The 21,946-nt window shown below is 40.4% G+C and overlaps 1 protein-coding gene across 2 annotated transcripts in view; it reads right to left on the reverse strand.

Moving 5' to 3' along the window:
• Positions 1-1,066: 1,066 nt before the first annotated feature.
• LOC140229353 (uncharacterized) overlaps positions 1,067-21,946 on the reverse strand; it is a 33,022-nt gene continuing 12,142 nt past the window's right edge. The window contains exons 3-6 of one of the 2 annotated variants that reach the window (XM_072309638.1): positions 12,066-12,173; positions 8,789-8,921; positions 5,153-6,563; positions 1,067-1,212 (exon numbers count right to left, since the gene is read on the reverse strand). In XM_072309638.1, coding sequence (XP_072165739.1) covers positions 1,126-1,212; positions 5,153-6,563; positions 8,789-8,921; positions 12,066-12,173 — 1,739 coding nt within the window. In that variant the 3' untranslated portion in view covers positions 1,067-1,125. The remainder of the gene's footprint in view (positions 1,213-5,152; positions 6,564-8,788; positions 8,922-12,065; positions 12,174-21,946) is intronic. The other variant, XM_072309639.1, reaches the window with a different exon arrangement.

Below are 21,946 nucleotides of genomic sequence, written 5' to 3' on the forward strand. Positions count from 1 at the left end.
TGTGCAAACTCATACTATTTTTTTTTTCTTTAACTCAGCAGAAAGAAAAAGGGTGGCGCAAGAGGCGTGTAACGAATGAGCTCTTTTCTCCTTTCAAAAAGAAGAATCTCCTAGATAAGCTGGCAAAGACGAACAAGAAAGAGTCAAAAAAAAAAAAATGTTGCCAAAGATTTGGCCGTTCATTGGAAAAGAATAGAGATTCACAAGTCAGTATGATGGTTTGCAGCAATAAGTAGACATTATAAGACTTTACATGCAAATGAAAGCTCTGTTACAATTTTGACAATTCACCAAACCTCTCTTGCTTGCTTTCTTTCTTTCTTTCTTTCTTTCTTTCTTTCTTTCTTTTTTTTTGGGGGGGGGGATGGGTAGGTAGGTAAATCACCTATAATTGTAATGGGACCGATGAAACACAAATATTAACCGCACCCTTAAAACAGTTTGACTCTTTTGTTTCACTAATCACGGCTATCACTGAAAACATCATTAGGCATCTGTCACTTACACGAGTACTATACCACTACTACTATTACTGCTACTATACTGCCATTCTGCTTCTTCCTCTGAGAGTGATAAAATTTCGACTTAAACAATGTTCGTAAATTTCCCTTTTCTCTTCGGGTTCTCCTGCTTTAAGCATTGTCCCTATCTTACCTCAGAATGTTTGGCACCCATTATGTCCACTGGTATAGTGCAAGCAAACTAACATTGTATACCAGTTTCTATTTTCCTCATTTTTTTTTACCACAATGCAATCTGGAATATGAAAATCACACTGAAGGGAAGACATGCCTTTAACGTCATTGGCCTAAAAGTAACGTGTTAGTGAAAACCATTATGGAAAATCATTTTTTCCATGGACACGAACATCTAAAACGGGTAAATATTCATTATTCATAAATACTTACTAAACTATACCAAAAAAAAAAAAAAACTGGCCCGATGTAAGTAAGCTACATTTTAATAAGGCACATCGCACATAGGGCCTTGTTAAAACAATGGCCCTATAAAACATTTGAAACTTAGAAAATATAACACTCATATTGTCAATTATTATCAAGCACTTAGTGACAAAGAAAGGCAGCCACTTTGTCTAGATACTCAAACAGACACATTTATTTCCAACTATCTGCTGGCAAGGCATCTCCTCAGGTATTCCAGCTCTATATGAAGTTGTTGATTCTCCTCCTCTGCATTTAGGCGTGCCGATTCCTGCAGAGATGTAACAATGAAAGAGAAAGAAAGCCAAGACATTTATAAACATTGATGTGATGGGCATTGTTAATTTCAGCTATAATGAACACAATGCTAATTAAAAAAGACAGGGCTCGAGCAAGCTGCGCCTTTTCTTTGAAAGTTGTCAATAATGATATAATTTGAGCGTGGTGTCCATCTTCTTGGTGGTGTCTTACTCAGTTTTAACATCCTGTAGTGCTACAAAAGCAAATCAAGCAATTTTCTGTCACGCTTACGGGCAAAGGGTGAAGCAAAGTTCCTACTTCAGTCTTTGCTTTTTTCTTTCAATCACGAAATAGAATCAAAATGCAATCTAGCCTGCATATGCCCTTACTAGCATGTCTTCTCTCCATTGAGGGATTGGCCTTCTGGACTAATAGAATGACATAGAATGGCAAACATCGCCACCGTTATGAAAATATCACATCATTTTCCTCCACAGTATAGTCTTTCTGCAAATGAATATATACATTCATGAACTGTTATATATCTGCCACCATTCTGACATTAATGTAACGATTGTATGATTAAGAACAAATCCAGCTGTTTCAGGTTTATACTGCAAGAGGTAATGCTTCTTTATTTAGTTTGGGGAAATAAGCAGGAACCACAGTCATCGCAGTTTACATGTTGAGCAAACTGTAGACAAAATATAATGAAAATTTGTAAACTTGCAAAAGAAATGCACTATATTGTTTCTCTTTTTGCCACCTTGATATGCTTCTTTATTTAGTGTGGGGAAATAAGCAGGAACCACAGTCATCGCAGTTTACATGTTGAGCAAACTGTAGACAAAATATAATGAAAATTTGTAAACTTGCAAAAGAAATGCACTATATTGTTTCTCTTTTTGTCACCTTGATATAAACTGCGTCTTAAGTTCTTGTCTCTACGGCAATGTGACGATGTATTGTGTTTAGTGTGTTCCTTAATCCTATTTTTTTTTTCTGTTGAAGACCCTGGCGCTTTGCTAAAAAGACTGACAATATCTAAGCATTAGCGAAATCCTTTGAACGATACATTTACATTTAATTCGGTGGATTAAAAGAAAAAAAAACTAATTTTACTACAGCTACCAGAGCCATGATTAAAACTTAGTGATTTCACTCAGACGTGGCTAGGAAATACGCCCTTCAAACCCCCTCGCCCTAGATGTCGATCGAGGTACCCCCTCTGACTCACGCCCTGCTGGCAGACGACATAATAGCACGAGTCTGTTCATATCGGAATTACATCGACAAACCATTTATGTGGCATTGTTTAACCCAAGTTCTTCCTGATGTGACTTATCTATGGTGGCCTTGAAAGCTCCCAGATGACACGTGAACAACGGTGAGTAGTAAATAAAAAAAAATCGAGTGTAGCAACTTTTTTGACAACCTCGATTTTGTTTCGTCTGTGACAATCTTGGCTCCGCAAGATTTGACGTGGATCTCATTTTCGGTTCATATCAAAAACACACACGCACGCACGAACTCGATTTCCACTGAATCTAATTCTGATGTATGTTCTCTGTCTTTTATTGGTACGCATTCCCTACTCCAAAGTTTATAGAAGAATAGATGCATTGAAATCTCTGAGATTTAAATGACAAAGACGAACCAATCATAACCAGTTATTCTCATCTTTCTTTCTTTTTAATCATCATGCTAGCGTTCTGTTTTAGTGTCAAATTGTTATGTCAGTTATGTGATGATGTTCCCATGTCAGAAGCTGGTATTTATAGGTAGGCATTGATGAAGATATACTAGATGACGTAAAATTTTAGGAATATCCCTGAATGATTCTTAAGAAGTTGTGATTTTGCTGAAACTTTCGCTCTATTGCTATTTTTCTTCATTACGTCATTTCAAAACAGTTCCCTTATCCTGACAATGTCCCTTGAACATTATGACCTGTAATTGCCTCCGTGTCTGTAGAGGTATTTGCGCTTGCATCGACGAAGGTACCGGAGAGTTGAAGGTAGTCTAAAGGTGATGTTCGCTGAACACTTGAGTATTAATAGCACGTTGCACAAAAGCGGTATAATTTATCGAGACTCTTTCTTGTCCTGAATGGGCTGGGGAACATGATGGATCATTATCTCTTAATAGAGGGCACATGTCATGACTTGATGTAAACACTGGGGATTAGCTTCAGAGCCAAGCGCCGGATATTGAGCGGGACGGTGATTCCCAGTCACGCCGACTTTGTTGGGGAGGTTGAAGGCGTCAAGGTGTAACCTGTCTACTCCAATGTTTTCTACAAAATATGAATGTTGAGGTTGTGTTTTCTTGTTTGATTTCATTTTTCCATCAGTGTTAGAGTTCTTCAACCTTGAACACTAACAGGCAGCTGCACACAAAGGGCGCACCCTACATGTTCAAGAGCATACCGTCGATATGCAATCTAAAACTGTTCTGAAAATAACCACCCTTTAGTCCTCGATTATCGGTTATGTATTGGAACTGATACTTCTGCAGTATCCTGGTCATTGGTGTTCGAGTATACTGATATACATATTGATAAAAGATATGACGTACCACTCATTTTCCATGCATGATTGAGAAACTTCTTTTCGTAGATGTACGGAGGAGGGACATGAATGTATTTACATAGAGCTTAACTTGCAATCTCCTAACAACAAGAACTATAAATTGCACTTCTGCGTAATCATATATTTTGCAAAAGAGGATGATAAGTGAAATATACAGTGTTTAACAAAAGTGGTAGGCTAATTCATTTACGAAAAGCCCTTTAAATCTGATCACATGACTTGTTTTCTCAAAGTGCTCTTTAAGGCTATGAATTTCTATCGATGGTTCTTCCTATATATTTTCTAATTATTCATTGATGTTTTCATTCTGTTCAAGAGGCGCATTAATCAATGAGGGTAATATTGGAAAGTGATATATGTGGAACCAGTTTTCGTGGCGGTTTGACACACAATTTTAAAATAAACTTAATATTCCGAGAAGAGACCGCATTACTTCCCCTCAGCTGTTCCGCTACTCTCGCCTACGGGAGTGTTAATCATGTCATTAATTCATACGGCCTATTTTTAAGGGTGAATTCGTTAATTTTAGTGTACAGGCAGCGGTCTGAGCGCCGGCAGTAGTCTGCGACGTTTCGTTATGACGGGAGACCCTCTCAATTCCAAACTTGTCAAGGTGATATCACTTCCTCGAAGGGATTATCGAACACCAGACAGATCAAGGACGATAGATAGAGGATTGGGAGTTTGCTTCAAGCATTTCTGTTTGCTCCTTCAATGTGTGAATTTGATCAGTGCAAACAAAGTGAGAAGACTGCATATTTTGATACGCAACGTAATGACGTCTTATCAACTTGACTACATGCACATCAATTTCTACGACATGGCAAGTCAAGCCCACCTGTGAAATAAAGGATTTTTTTTTTTTTTTTTTTTTGGCACTCGGAAATTAGATAATTTTAGTTCTTCTAGAGTTGACAGAGAGTCTGACTTTTTTCTTCAGGCCAATGTCAACACAATGAAATTTTAAAGGGATGTAGTCCAAAGGCGCGGCATTGTTCCTTAATCAGTGATAATTATGGGAAGTCAAAAAACTTTGTTTGATTCAACAAAATACGCACAAAAACATTGTCCTCAAGTAATTTACAGTGTCTGGTACAGTGTCTGCCCTAATGTAGGATGGAATGAGCAAGTAGATTGTTAAACCAGCGCAATGTTCCCTTTTTTTCTGTCCTCACGAATATATGATCACTCACAACACAAATACACACGGCACTGTACGTATACTATCGCACACGCGTGTACATGTGTGTAAGGCAGTTCGTGAAATATGCGTTTCATGCACACCGGGTACATGTGACAAACGAAAATCCTTACTTTACATCTACCTTAGATTTCTCTACATACTCATCAAGATTAAACAATAAAATCAACGGAACCCACCTCAACGTTCAACTTCAATTTCATAGACTCGTACTCCTTTTTCAACCGCTCCATGGACTTCTGCAGCTTGCTCAACTCGTCATCCTTCTGTCTTAATCTGTTCCGCATACTTTGCATGTGACCTGGACCTTCTCCGTTGATCAACGGTGCCATTTTTACCCCATACGGCGTGGTAAAAGTCTCGTTCGAGTAGTCTCCCACCATTTTCGGCGTGCTGTTGTGAATATGTTCGCCATACTTTGGCGGCATCTCTGGTAAAGGTTTGGAAAGCACTTCGCCGTTTGTGTGCCGTGATTCCTTCCCGTTAGGCATCGAGGAGACACCGAGTTCGATGTTTTGGTAGGTGGTTCCATGCGGCAACTGACTGTGCACATCACCCTTGAGTACTTTGGGTTTCTTACCGCGACCAACAGCCTCGTCTTTTGGATGGCTTGCCTGCGAAGTCCCGTTTGAGTACGACGACGATTTTGGTCCGTTGAAGGCGGGTGACATTATAGATGATGGATCACGGTATGATACACCATAGCGCTTCGCCTTGTGTTCAGTTTGTGTCCTTGGTTTGCTGGGTACTTCCGATATCCTGGATTTGAGCGACTCTATCAAGGAAACTGAATGTTGCGTGGAATTCGTCGGGATTTCTAGATTTTCATAAATGCTGTGCACGGAACAGTCATTGATGCCATTTTCAATGTCCCCGTCTGTTACTTCACCATTTACATAGTTGAACATCTCTCCACATTCCTCTTCCTCCTGGGTAACTTCTCGAGGTCGGAGCGCCCTCTTTGCCATCCTAGGCTCCTCCTCTGGGGTGCCCATTGGTGTGTGGTTGAGGTACTTGCTCTCCTGGAGGGACGCCCTCTTTGCACACTCCTTGGCTAGTTTCTCGTGCGCGATGAAGTCTTTAGCCGTGAGGGCACAATGCATCTGAATCGTGCTAATGGGCGGAAACACCTTGTCCTGGTTCCGGATCAGGTAGTGTACGAGCTGGAGGCTGAGGGCCGTGCTGCCCAGCAGAAACGACCCCTCTGCGTGCTGCGGACGCAGGATGTGAGGCGCGAAGATGTTGGCGAGGTTACCCAATCCCATCTTATTGTGGGCCTCAAACTTGTGCACCTCATGAAGAAAGCGGCAGAGGAACTTCAGGAGGTTGTAGTTGACCTTGGGTAGGAGAGCGAGTTGGATGACCAACTGTCGTCGTCCTTCATCTTCGCACTGCTGAAGCCGCTGCATGGCAGGGATGAAGTATCGACAGTGTCTCCAGGGGATGATTGGCTCCGGGAGGTACTGGAAGTAACGTTTAAGCAGCGACGCGACGGTGTGTGAACTTGCGCCATAGCTGTCGAAATCAGGGACTTCTCCGTTGTCAAAGATGTCTTGGAGTTGCTGCACCATACTGCTACGACCATTCAGCCTATCAGACAGCATAGAAAGAGAAAGGGGAAATCCTTAGTTTATGTTTGTTTCTGTTGCAGATGAAGAAGCTGGTACGATTGGATTTCAGGGTAGTTCATGCGGTTCATGAGAAAATTTAGATATTGGGTATTTTTCAGGAGAATGGAAATTGATAACCCATTTAGATGTGCGTTCTGATATGGACAAATCTATAATTTAAAACTATATAATTTATATTATTTATGTGAATTCGTGTAACTTTTGATTTTGTCAGTTTGAGACGAGGAGACTATCAACTCACTTTACATCATCCTGAATAATCATGAAAAGATTCATCAATTGAGGTTGTCTATCTGTGTAGCAAACTTTTCTGTCGTTTGTTTAGTCATCACATCGTTTACCGTTGATCCATTTTATAAGCTGTTTATCAATCTCTTCACTCACTCTTTCAATTACGCATCCATCCTATCTACCTGAAGTAACTAAAACGATTCGTTTCAACCAAGACCTGTATGGGAAAGTCCCACATAAAAAAACAACAACAGATTATTGTCATAAGGTTTGTGCCAGCAGCTATCCCTTGCGTCTCCCCCAGATATGGTTTCAGATACGCAACAAATGGAATTATTACAAGCATGTGTTGCCAAGGTAACTGGTGACTCAACCTCCTGGCGACCCGGAGATGCCTTGGGCAAGGGATGCAGACGTAGAACACGACAGAAAGGCATTTAAAAACGAGCGGATGAACGTTTGTCGACTTTTCCGTAGGGATGGGCTATTTTCTCTTTAAGTATGAAATAATGTTCCTGGAGAATTCCCAGGGACGCAACTTCAAAAAGTAAAAGCTTCACAGAGCGAAAGCTTATAGATTACGATGAATATTCTTCTGAGGTGTGGGGGCGATTTTCAGGCACGACGAGTTTATGTATGCAAAGTGCAATTTTTGTTTCGGTGAATGAGTCATAGCAAGTAGTTGTAGGGGGCGAAATCAATAGGAAGTTTGATGAAAGGTAAATTGGCATGTCTTTCAGTCGACATCATGTCAACAGTAATCTATAAATCTTTACACGAAAGGAAAAGACAAGATGAAGTCAATCTCGTTTTTCTTTTTGTTTTCTTTCTCTTCTTTTTGTCAGGACTCTGAAGATTTTCAAAGGCATAAAGATACATGTGTATCTACAAAAAGTGGCATGACAATCTCCAAATAGCAAGTGGCTCATGCCATGCGAACGAACTACTCTTTCGACTTCGATCGATAATCTATCTTGAAAGGGAATCTGTAAGCGAGTTTCAGCTCCACAAATTGTGACAGTTTCAAGAATTCTGAACAGCTGAGCGTAAAGGTCAGTACCGATTCCTCCCAGCGGCCTGTTTGTTATAACAAGATAGCTGATGCAAAGTGAAATGGAAGTGCAAAGGGACTCGTTGCACGCCCTTTCTTGTAAGCGCACCGCTCGGAGGGTAAAAATAGACCCATAGGATGCCCTGTCTCCCGAAACAGCGGGTCTAGTCTTGGTGACTCACGCCCATGTAGTGATAGCCATCATACCGTCTGCTTTAAGTGGAACATCAAGATGTTAACTCGCCGGGGATCTTTGTGCTTGGTGTCTTGTGGTGCTTTATAACCATTAAAGTATCCACTCAACGAGAAATAGGAATAACGCAAATAAGTGTTTAGAAGATGAAGAGAAACTAGAGGGTTTTTTATCGAGTTTGTGGTTAGCTTTTGCGCATCAACAAATCTCAAGCCTATGACCCCGTTCCTTATAATGCATTTCATGAAAACAGGGTAGGCCTACTTTCTTTTCTGTGCATTATATTCACTTATACGTCGTGCTCATATCAGGCTTATGAACTGTTGGGGTACAATGAAGTTTATAATCAGCTAAGATACATCTAAACTTGACAATATTCCTTCGTCAATTTCGCATTCTGTGACGTCATATCACATTGCGATACGCTTTTAAAAATCTTATCGAATCCATTACATCAAGCACGAGTGCACTGTCTTATTGCATGCCTGCGTTTTAAATCAGATATCAGAAGAAGTATGCAGGTGGGGGGGGGGGAAGTTCGCAACGTCCTACTGAGAACACTCCAACACACACACACACACGTAGGACAGACATACGCACATACAAATAGACACCTTCGACTTCTTCAAGAATGCGAGTTTCAATGGTAAGGCGTCACATAGTTTCCATCAGGAGCACCGTCCGGAATTGGCGTCACTGTTCAACTCACCTAAAGATCCCTTCTTCGTATAGGCCGTTTTCTCGGAGGTACGACACGCACCGTTCCACCACCACTGGAATCTCCCGAGTACATTCCTCGCTCTCGTTGACGATCGTGTCTTCGAGACTCTGGCCGAATACTCCTGGGGTGACGAAAAAAGATCAACAACAACGACCTTTTAGTCGACAAAATCCTTTGAACATGAATGTTAATGAATGTGAGATTTTTCAACAAAGTAACAAGAAACGGATGTAAGGTTTACACGAGATAAAATAACGTCGTTACAACTCATATCATTATCTCAAAGATATGGCAAACGACAGTTCATAATCTACCCACACTCACACACACACACACACACACACACAAACAAACACACCATTTTTTTTTGTTTAATTAATTATTTCCATGTTCACGCGTACGTTTCGCTCCGTTTCGAGAAAAAAAAACTCATGCACAGCTGTTACAACTTTTTTTGAAGCTGTCATTGAAGGATATGATAAATGAAATCAACCAAACAGAATGTGGGCAGTTTATTCATTGGCAGCTGCAGTCATTGTAAACCATGATAATTAAATTCTTGTAGTGAAAAGAGTGCTCAGGTTTCTCAACCAGGGGGATATCTTTTTCTCTTGTATTCATTTCGCTGCATTGAGGATTCATTCAGTCGACATAGATGGACATGTGATGCATGAGGAATTGGAAGCAGAATTCAGTACCACACGTCCTCAGTAGAGTCCAACTGGGCTATCGTCACTACCTAAAGTTTGCATAATTCAGTTTTCTATAAGCTGAGTGGCGTTACAGAGCGCGCAAGTGTTTCAGGATTTGATGTGATCGTGCGTGACGTGCAGGTGTACTAACTGTCGGCAACAGGATGTCCACAAAGTAAGATGACGTGATATTAGGCTCTCGATTATCCTCTCCTTTACACGAGAACCGAACTATACGACGGACTTCCCTAACGCTGTATCTTTAGAGGACCGAATTGGCGGGTACGCGCGGAACGACGGAACTTGTTGAATTTTTAACGCTTCGGTCGTAAATTGGCCGTTTTGGCATGTTTACCAGACAAAAGTAGGTGTCTTTTGAGAACACTCGTGATGGTTTTTGGATGCTCTTCCTTCGTCGATGTCATCTTCCGGGCACTTCAAGCAAACTCATTGGGACACGAACCCATTCAAGGTTCACACTTCCTTCTCAGTTGATGTTGTTTCTGCAACTCACTCGAGTATACAATACATTAACCAGGGCTATATTTAGGCATTGTTTTGATTGCCAGTGTCCTAAATATAGATCAGGTCAGCCCCAATTTAGCAACGAGGATGCTCCAAGCGTCGCAATCAACAGCTGTACAGAGTTATCTGGTCCCACGGCTCCGTAATGAGGATGGTGTGTGATCGCCGTGCGGTTAACCACGAACTGAGGACAACTTCACTTCCTGCACGAAACTGCGCTCAATGTACAACTCAACTCAGAGTTTGCACCTGCAATTATTTCCCCATTTAGACATTTGCGTTACACTTACTAAAACAACAGACTTCAGAAAAAAAAAAGAACAGAATCCCTAATATCCTCATTAGTGGGTGATTCCCTAATTGTCCTACTTTGATAATCGAAAATTCTAGGTCAGATCTTTTCAATGCAGTTTTCCAGTGAATTTTCAGTTATCGCATTTTCTATTCTTACTTTAAGAAAAGAAGGTATTTGTGTATTTGTGTGGTATAACTTTCAGTATGGGATTCTTTAGTTTCTCTCGGTAGCAATTTTGATATGCTATTCCTACTTTAAAGAAAAATATTTGTGGAGATATTTACGTGGTATAAATTAGTGTGAGATCCTTTAGTTTCTCTCGGAAGAAAGCGTGACTACGTGAAACATGTTCTTGATTGCATGAATCCCAGAATTGTACATTTTTCTCCGAAGACACATTAATATTTTCATAATCCTAAAACCACATTGTTCCCATTTGTCACTTCCTCGATTCCGAAACACGTCAGCTAAAGATTGTCGTTGATTATTGTATTTTGAACACAAAACCAGGGACCGAAGAGCACGGTGTGCAGCATTTTCAACTATCTGTTAGCTTTCTATGCCAGGATGACTTGGTCCGATAAATCGCAACAAAACATGGCATTGCTTCTTTCAACAAATGAAGTGAAACCACTTTTTTTTTTTTTTTTTTGGGGGGGGGGGAGAGAGTGGGACTGATTGGCAAGCGTAGCCCCCCCCCCCCCCCCCATTCCGGTTCCGCAGACCATGTGATAACCACAAACTTGACTGATGATAACCGGTACTTTATTTCACAAAGACAAAAATAAAACAATAAGTGAAAAGGATATATGGACGAAAAACGTCTGAAGATATGTTGCACATATCGTCACATCGTCCAATAGTATTGTGAAAAGCATGGTTGTTTGCTTCCGTTATCACTGGAAATGAGTGACCTTGTTGCCTAACTATCATGTCTTCGTCCCATGACAAAGATGTCAAACGTGGCGATATTTGCCCGTTGTAATGATTTTCCAGAAGGGTGCATAGACCATAATCTTAAACATCCGCTTTGCATCACGTTCACAAACAGTATTTCAATGGAAATAGAACGAGTATAGGACCCTCTCATTTAGCCTTGGCCCTAATATCAGCATCACGATTCTATCTCACCACTACCATGTCATCCTCAAATTGGGCACTTTGGAACTCTCTGCCTGTAACTCATGACCGCACGCCGACAGACAAGCTTTGACTTATATACCGACAGCTACGAACACGATGACTGCTACCAAAAAGCTTCATGCTGCTACGAGCAAAGGAGTTTCCGTAGTGTAGACTGAACAAGAAAGACGTGCATGTATCGTATTTTCCACTTCCTACATGACAATTAAACATTTAAAAAGAAACAACAAGACACCTTGCCAAACATGAAATGAACCCCAAGAGCCCTTACTGCCAGCACTGTCCGAAACAAGACTGAAAACGCTTCACCGGCTTGAGAAAAGGTAAGTGTCAATTTTGTCAGTGGAAGTTCCATTGATTGGTCCCATTGTCGACACATATCTAATGATCGCCTCACTGTTGCTCTTATATTCGGTTACAATCTGGATATACGAAGATTCTAAGTTTACGTCTGCTGCCATTATGTTATCGACGTCATCATCGCCGTTTTCGTCGCTAAATGTCATGAATTTCAATCGGTCATTATGATAATCTTCGTCATCATCACAAAGCCCATCAGGATCAGCAAAAACCCGAAGAGAATGATTGTATATAGACTTGTTTTTCTTACCGCCTCTGAGTTTCCTGATTTCTCGTTCCCACACATCGAGTTCTGCTTGTTTTGGAGAACATAACAAGAAGGACTTGCCGAGGACATCTGGCTGATCGGGGTTTTTACCTGGATGATAACAAGAAAGAAGAAAAGAATATATAATCATGTCAACCTTTACCTTGATTCTAGGATGCACTATGTAATGTTCCTTTATTGATCTAAAAGGATAGGGCGTGTTAGAAGTCGTTATCATTATCATCGTCATTGCTTTTGCAATTCAGGAACTGTTCGTTGATGAATCAAAGTACCAGGATTAGTAGGGGAAATGCGGTCTATTGTCAGTGACTACGTGGCTGACATCTAATACAAGATCCATACCGTGGCTTTAATATTTGTTAAGTGGCTTTCTTCAGTTTAACAGTGTGTTTCTCCCTAAAGCCTTTCAAGTTATTCCAAATCAGAGTTAATCGTGAGATACTCTAATATTGCCATGGTCAGGAATTTTGGAGAAATTAAAAACAAACAAACGTGCAAACACTCACAGACAAAAAACAAACAAACAACAACCCGGAAATATGTGAAGGATTTCTCAAAAGAGATCCACCACTCTGAAGACAGTCACTTTCATGAGTGAGACCGGAATACCTATTTAGTCTCGACAGTGTGTTTCATTCTCAAACATACAACAGCAGAACACATAACACATCGTAAATTACTTCATTATATGATGAAATCAGTTAGCTCGCACAAAGCGACTTTGGCTGAAATGAAATAGTGCTTGCAAATATGAGAAAGACACCCTATAATGTCATATACTGTAATATGCTTGATCATTGCCGCGATTTTTCGTCATCTGAAATTCATTAGTTGACAAAGTCATGTATACGCAACGTCTAATATGACAACGCCCATAACCTGCTAATTAGCACCAGGATTATTGGGTTTAATCGAAAGCCATCGGCTTTTTTTTCCCCCTCGATCTCTCGATCTCTTTAATTCTGTCATGCTGGCATGCTATTACAGAGCTGCGCTCTACCTGCAGCTCATTCTTGTCAGCCGTCCAACTCGGGAATGATTCTACCATCTCAGTCGAGATCTGCGACACATGTAGGCTAATGTAAGGAATATTTGACGGCATTGTGGGTATTTTGGTTTGGAATCGACTCAATTCAGACCCTCGAGGAGAAAAGTTAGAAGTGTCACAGAGGCAAGGGAGAAACAAGCTTAAAAAGAGAAAGAAGACTGAAGAGAGAAAGTATGATAAATATTTGATGACAAATCATCAGCTGTAACTCCATCAACACTCACCAACACTCATGGGAACCTGTGAATAATATTTATCCTGACAAATACAAAATAAGATAAAAAGGGACATGACAAAAAGATTTAGCAAACATTACTAACTACAGTTTTGAAATAAGCTGGCCACGTCAGCCTTCAAGATGTGATTTCAGACGACTCAACTTTTATTTTGCAATATGTACAATTGTACGAGCAATGCAACGACACCTTGACATCATAACGACAGTTTGGAACGAGTATGCCGGCGGTAAAACTGAAAGTGTATGACTGTCCTCACGATATCGTAAAGTGCAATACACTTCTACTTCCAGATCCACAGTTTTGACACATTACTTGTACCTTTAAAGTTGGTTATAACATCAGATACAAACAAAACTGTGGCAACTGCCAAAACCGACTTGTTAGACACTTGCCAATTGATTAAAGACACGGTGTAAAAACCGATTTGATATCATAATCTGGTCCGTATCTGACAGGTCTCGCTAAATGGAAACAATGACTTAGAGACAAGGAAAAGTTTAGGAAAAAGATCCGACAAAACGTGAACGTATAGTTGTACGCTTTTACCACGGAAGAATTACATTATATTATAGCTTCCCGCCGAAGTGACCTTGATAAGTTTTGTCCTTCATTGCCTACTTCCTATTGTCTCCCTACAGCTCTCGATGAGTAACATGTCCCCTTTTTCAAAGAAGAAACGGGAGAGGGAGGAAGGGGAGGGGGTGGAAAGTGATGGAGGAAGAGGAATAAAACTCAAACTCGTACACGAAAAGGAGAAGAATTGTGCACAAGACATCTGAAACAGATAGACACGAGGTTTTCGAGTATAATGGCTGTTTCAAGGATATTAAATGTGATCAGAAATCACATGTAGGACATGAACTAAATTGCCAGTTCTATGTCTGGGGGAGGGGAGGAGGGTAACACATGACATTAATTCGCTCCTTAAGAGAGTGGGCTAGAGATTCAGTATAAGTGCTCGTACAACCAGCCGATTGTGAAATTAATTGCCTGTTACTCATCATGCGTAATTGTCTCTGTCGCGTATATGCTCGACAAGACACATGATATTCTATGTCTGAAAGGGATTTCCTATCACTTGTGGTCACAAAGAGGGATTATTCGACATGGATGGATTTCTGTTTTATATTAATCGGGATATCTTCTAAGGAAAAATGACAAATCGTCCATAAAAAAAGGAAATCTATGAGGTCAGGTCATTATCAGGCTTTGTTTGGGTTCTCTTGAAAATTTAACATTTCGTCTTCAAGAATTTCAAAATCTCGTATTGATGCTTGTCGAAGGTACGATGTTACATTTTTCTATACTTTGGGCTCATATCATACAAATTTTTCCCAAGTGCGTCATCATCTTTCTCTAATCACGTTGGCAACCCTGGTAAGAGTCAGTTACACATGAAAAGATAGAGATTAGAAGCGCAAAGCCAGTTACAATATCGGAAGAGCTTAAATGAGTCGCCATCTACTTAAGATGTGTAATCACAATATTGATATTACATGTGCCACAGACTAAGACTGGAATTCAGCTTCCATAATACTGTAAGTCATCTTAAAGAAAAACATTCAAGAGCACCTCCTATCTTAGCAGATGATTAGAAAGAAATGCTCTATCCGTAACCTATCGTAGATGTCATACAATCCTCGAGATGAATATGAATGAATTGTTGACTATCATAAGTTGGGTTGTGATCATTGGACAAAGTTAGGGTAAGTGTGTACAGTAACAGGTACACTTTGCTGTCTGAAATACAGTTGGTGTAAGGCATCTAGTCATCTGGGACGTATGAGTTGTCGTACGGGTATTCAGGCATGTCACTCTGGCACTCGGTAGACTGGTATTACTTTGTCACTCCTCGTGTCATCTGCTTTGTCAATGCTGATATTGCAGTAACACCAATTCATGCTCGATTTTCGTCATCTTAATCATTAATGATTCATCATCAGGAATGATGCTACGTGTCAAACAAGGTAACACCAGCATGTACATGTTCAGACCAACACATTAAGACTTAAATAAGATCACCCTGGCGGCAAGGTGGAAGTGCTTCTTTCGCAATGAACACATTTCGCAAGTTTCCAGGAAATTTCAGTGACTAGAAGATACTTTACAGGTTAAGTTGCACAGTTTTTGTTAAGTGGTCGGCAGCACAGCTAGAGCTGACATCTTATCTCTCGATTCAGCGACATGAGAACTAGTGACGTCAACAGAAAATATGAGCAGCCCAGCCCCGGCCAACGAACTTATAATTGATAAACGAAACCCTTGGGAACGTTGATTACGGAAAACTTCCGATCAATTATCGCACACGCTGCCGTGCACAGTTTTAAGTGTCGCTGCATTTCTATCTTGGAGTCGAGAGTGAATCGCCGGGCAAGAAATGTGGCCTCATTGGATGGACACATATCGTGACGAGGCATAAAACGGAGGGGAAAACATTCCTGGTGGAGTTGTCTGCCTGCATATTTTGGGAGAGAGAACAGAAGGAAGAGCTGTTGTTACCCGAGGAAGTTTAAGCCGTCACTTTTAGCTTACAATAGATCCAGCAACGGTGACGTTGCAAAGTCACGATTAGATCAAGTCGATCTGGTCCATATCGGAAAAACGAGGCCTCCCATACACCTGCTTTGCATTAAAGCGTATAATCATCTTCTCAACCCAAATCAATGCAATCTATTTAGAACGGGGATGGATGTTGCGATAAACAATTTATGGAAAGATTTCGTTTTGGGTGTTGAAGGATGGTTACACAGTTCATCATATGTGATGCCTATTCTGAATTATTATGAATAAACATCGGATGTTCTTAGCCGACATGAACAATTTCCTCTCTCCATCCCCAAACCCCGTCCTGAGAGAAAAAAAAAAGGAAGAAAAAGAATACGACAAAGGAACTAATATACAGAAGATAAATAACACAGCTTTGGACTTTCAGAAGTCACGTCCTGTCATTCACGAGATCGTAAGATCGACTTATCACGAATTAAGAGTGGTCTTGAACTCCTTCATCTAAGTAGGCTTTATAATGGCAGTGATCGGGAATATCGCATGTGGGTATAGACACTGTCTACTGATGACCTCCGTTTAGTTTCGTACTTCTCTATTGGTTTACTTTCACTTTTGGTTCCTTTTGTTTTGCGGCTTCGTCTTATCTTATCTGATGTTATCTCATCAATTTGCTCAGCGTTTACTAACTGCATCTAATTCTTTGTTTTTAAATTGTCGGGGTGAGTGTTTCATACTTTTTTGTTTGTTTGAATGGTGCCGTAAAAATGAATATTGGGTTGCGCGTAGGAATGTAACTATGACGGGAATGATAACGAGAATAATGATGATGATGGTGATGATAATGACGATAACGATGATGATGATGGTAAGGTTTGAACATTTTGACGTATCATCCTTGTGAGCACGACCGACTGGGTGTAGGACAATAAATGCCCGGATGAACTCTTGCCCTCCAAATTTCGACTCAAATAGCATGGATGACATCGCATGATTCTTGGCGATAAAGTGAGTTGAGAAAAAAGAAAAGTGACCAAGAAACTCTCTTTTTGTTTTTCTCCATCTCACACACACACGCACACATTCGTACACCCATACATACGTGCTCACACTCCTGAACGACTGCGAGATGATTGTTACAGCAGATTGTACTGATAGACATTAGACTTCTCAGGGATCGTAATAGTATCATCAATGATGACAACGCTTATAGTTTTAAAGAGTTGTAGCTGCTAAATTACCGACCAAAAACACTATTCTTACAATGTTTTGATGCACAAACCGATGGAAAATTTATGACTATTTATTGATGACAACATCTCCATGGTTGATTTGCCTAATTGTAGTTCTGGCCGATGTCACTACTCGATAAACAAAAATATATATCACATATCCAAAACTAAATCAACTTTTACAATTCCATAACTTTCACATTCACTGTTCGATTCTGATAAAACTCTTTCCAATCTGTTCGCGCCATGTTACTCTCTGTGAGTGTGAGTGTGAGTGTGTTATCATAAAGCTGCTACTTTTGTAACTGATTTTTAATGGTATTGAAATGTCTACGAGAATTTCTCTGTTCATTATACCCTGGTTACATACTCTCCAAGTCGCGTTCATAACAGAACGAGCTTGTGGTAATGTGTATTTCTCCGGCTACAGTTGAACCTGGAGTACCCTGGAGCCTCGCCAAGCTTAAAAGCCGCGTAAGACCTCGATCATTCTCCGTAATTCTTGTTTGCCTAACATTAAATTTTGGGGGTGATATGAGAAATCACATTTTAGTCATGGGCTTGCGATTCCGAACTAGTGTTGATCCGTCGAGTAAGCGACGCGGACAGAAGCGGGCGCCACACTGGCGCCGAGCAGGACTAAGTTAGTCTGAAGGCAGCTTTGCAGTCGATTTGCCAAGGGGAAGTCTTAAAGGTCTACAACCGCTAAGACAGAGGTTACAAATCTCTGCACTTCAGTTTGAGGTTGAAAATACGAGGTCAAATGTCGCAACGATGAGACCCGAACACACGTTACACATTTTATAAAGTAAAGAGAAATGCGCACAACTATACACACAAAATACATGTTCATAAACACACTTGCACAGTCGAACTCATAAGAAGTTTCAGATTACATCACAAAGTGTGCTTGTAACAACAACATCAACATTATGTTATATCCCTTCAGGCAGGTACCTTGCGAACTGTTGTTTTGGCGCTAACCGTACCTCTTAGTCAGTGTAGACCCACGTGGATTACAAGTCACCCCAAGATCATACGGATTGTCAAAAACCACAAATGCTTCTCAATCGGATTACAGTTCCTCTTTAATTGCGGCCGCAATATTTGGCTATTACTCCGATTTAGGATGTTTATTTTTCATATCCCTTTACGAAAGTATTTTCATTTGCCTAATCTTTTTATTACAAAAGTGACGCGAAAATCTATCTACGAAGATGCTGATTATCATCAAACAAATATAATGAAGTCTTCTGTTCAGCAAATTCAATGTATTAGCATGAGAAGAAAATCGAATTAAAAAAAACCCAGACAATTGATGTTGACGACATGCTGTTAGAAGAATAGAAGTCATTATGATATTCTTGACTCACGTATAAATTCTCAAAATGTGTGAAAGGGGTTGTTGACGATATGCCATTACCCTCCGCAGACACCGAAATTTATCGCAGTCGGTGTTTCGTTTTCAAGAAGGCTCGCAGACGACAGAGGCTTATTCGGGCAATTTGGCAGATTTAGGAAATCATAATGTATATGGCCGATGACAAAAGCGAGGGGAACTTATTCATTTTGTCTCCACACCACCTCTCAATCATCGCAAGCGAGGCTGCTCGGGCTTTTCTGTGTGGACAGGATGTCTTGTGAAGTTCGCCGTCCCGAACCTGAGACCTGCTTCATGATGGCTCGGAAGTCCCTTGTGGAGTAAGCCGATCTCGCGGAACGGATATTCAGATAAGATACGGGGAAGGCGGGGCCATGCTTTGGGGAGGAGACGGTTACACCGCGATGAAAAATGGACTTGAACACTGCTGAGATGACCATGTTAACTCCCTGCTGAAACATTGACAATTCAGGGACTGAGTCGAAGCGAACATAATATCATGCAAGAATACACTAGAATTCTGTAACCTATATTAGCTGTTCACTCCATCTCCCTTGATCTCGACTGCAGCCTCCCCTTCTTCTTCTTCTTCTTCCTCCTCTTCTTCTTCTTTTCTTTGTGCTACCTCTTATTTTTATTGTCAGCATAATCTATTGTTATCTCTTATTTTGTCTGATTCTTTTTATTTTCTTCAGTATACTCTTCGTTTTCGCTTTCTGAATATTCATCAGGTCAGGAATAAGCCGATGTAAGCGTACATAGCCTTGTCAAACAAGAGAAAAGTCAATTGTATTTTGCTTTCGATTTTGGATATAAACCAATTTATTATATATACACCTCTTTTCATCCCTTTTCTCCTCGTTCTTATTCTCGTCTATTTATACTTCTCTTCGAATCCTTTCTGAATGTCCATGTATTTGTAAGTTCGTTTGTTCATCTGTACGTCCTTCATCCTGCTTTAATCTTTCAAAACTCGAGATTAATAACACCCTCTCTCTCCCCCTCTCAGTGCCACCATCCTTATCCCTGCTCCAACATCTGCGACAGACTGTTCCTGTTGCGACTGATAATTTTCTTTCCCCCTCCTCCTGTAGCTTCACTTTACCCGTCGTCAACCTTCATGTAATTGCCCTCCATTTCCCTGCTACAAATTATGAATCATATGTTAGAAATTTTCCACAAAAAAAAAATAATCACTCCGAAATGATAAATGAACGAAACCGCCACCCGTTCCCCTTCCGCAATCAAAAGCAGATCAGGTCAGAACACTACAGGATTCACAGTACGTATATAATGAGGAAGGAAACCAAAAAAAAAAAAAAAAAAAAGTATCGTAGAATCTAGGCCCCCTCCAGAATGACACATCAACCATACGTTACTACAGTCAATACACACCCTTCCCTTTTCTGTAGGAAAAGTCGCAGCCCATCAAGATAAAAGAGGCAGCGTATTGGATGCACGAGTAATACTTGAACAGTCATCCAACAGTCGGCATTACAAGGCAGTTCAACAGCCACTATTCCGTTCCAGTATAAAGAGTTTCGTATAGCGGACCTGCGCCCCTTTAATACACGAACGTACCCAGTGATAGCATCAGATTGCAAAGTCATGATGTTTGTGTGAACGAGTCAACAAGTCCAGCTCAAGGCATTGAAGTCTGTGGTCAAGTTTTGACACGTCACATGTCTTCCGCTGAAATTAGAGCCCAGAGCCAGAAGGTATATCAGCAGACTGGACGACTGCGTAAAAGCAAAATATGTGAATGAAGTTGGTCTACGTTTTTATACCAATGTTGCCTATTTATTGAATATCAATAAATTCAACATCAACATGTTAGTAGGTTGATAACATTGTTACTATATCGTCTTTCATCGTTATAATATTAATATACCATGAGCTTTGAGCAGACATACTATTTTACATTTAATTTATTTTTAAAAAAGACAAAACGAAATATCAATTTCGGCATTGATGATTAGGAAAACGTAGGCCTTCCTATCAGATCAGCAAGTATCGTTTTTATTTCTCACACTAGTTTAAGACGACTATACCTTTCCTAAAATGCAACATAGGTCGCTGGATCTCAGAGGACACTCTCGTTGGTATCGTATATTGGTCTCGGTGCTCTGTTATACCAAGTACAAGAGTCATCATCCTGTGATGTATGAAGGGAGGGGTATCAATATATTTCTATATCAGTGACTCGTTGTACGTGGTAGGCCTTATTAAGGAGAACTGCTGTTGATAGGAGAAAAGGCACCCTATACAAGCTTCAATTGGAGACTCGTGGGAAGACATTTAGGAGGCAGTTCATGGTCTCTGTGGTAGACTTCAATTCGTATCTTAATTCGAGTAGAAAATCTCCGAGTGAGTTGAAAAAAAAAATAAGCTCGAGGAAAATTTGAATATCTGCCTGTCGATTTTAGTGGGCAAACGGTTTCTTAACACATGACACTTTGATGCAAATGTACCACATATACCACGAAATTCATTTGGATATCGGAAAGACTTGCAAAATACGCTTAATTACTACCGCACAACATTCAGTTATATCTCTTGATTTCATGTCGATCATAGATTGGTATAGGCTGCATGCGGCTGAGGGATTAGTCGTTTTACATCAGGTGTAGATCGGAAATAATCTTCCACGGCATGTTGGTATTTCTTGGTCTACACTGCCCGATGTCGGAGATGTTCGATACACGCATAGGCGTGTGCTCGCATTGCGTTTTAAATAGACAGGTGCTGCTTAATGAGTAAAGTAGTGGCGTAAATGGGGCAAAACGTTTTTCAAACCACCTTCAGCAAAAGAGCGTTTCAAAATATGCAGTAAATGCAAACAGAGATGGCTGTTCTTGTTTGTAAGAATATGACATTTGTTACAGATCAGTATCTCCGCAGGTAGGACAAAACGTCCATCCTGGCGGTCTCCCTTTTATTTTGCATTCAGATTTGGTGGGTACTATACCTCAAGCATGCCTCAGGTCATCACGAACCTTAAAGAAAGTGACACTGTGTAGCCTTGGCTGAGATGGGGCTTGGGGTTTCTAATTTTTGTAACACAATGTGAAACCTCTTATGAAACACGAAAAAGCATGTAATTTTAAGAGGGATGAAAATTGGCTGAGATATAAAAAATAAGGGGATGCTAGTAAAAGGTCCGACCCACCTTATCGCTTTGTTTTGCTTTGTTTGGGGGATATCTCAGCCACTTCAAAACAGATCGTCATCGAATAAACTTTTAATTCCTCTCAGAAGTGTATGCTGCGTAACATGTCATAGGTGGTTTCTTAGTATCTGGCAAAAAGTTAAAAGTTTAATCCTCATCTCAACCAATACTATACCATCTCTTTAATGTATGGTTGCTTAGTGCCGTTTAGATACTTCTCTATAATAGGAGAGCTTAAGAAAGCTTTATATTGCCTCTCAAAGTGAAAAGCCAGTTTGTCCAAGTTGACTTT

This window comes from Diadema setosum, chromosome 5 (assembly GCF_964275005.1).
Source record: "Diadema setosum chromosome 5, eeDiaSeto1, whole genome shotgun sequence".
In the NCBI taxonomy this organism is placed as follows: domain Eukaryota; kingdom Metazoa; phylum Echinodermata; class Echinoidea; order Diadematoida; family Diadematidae; genus Diadema; species Diadema setosum.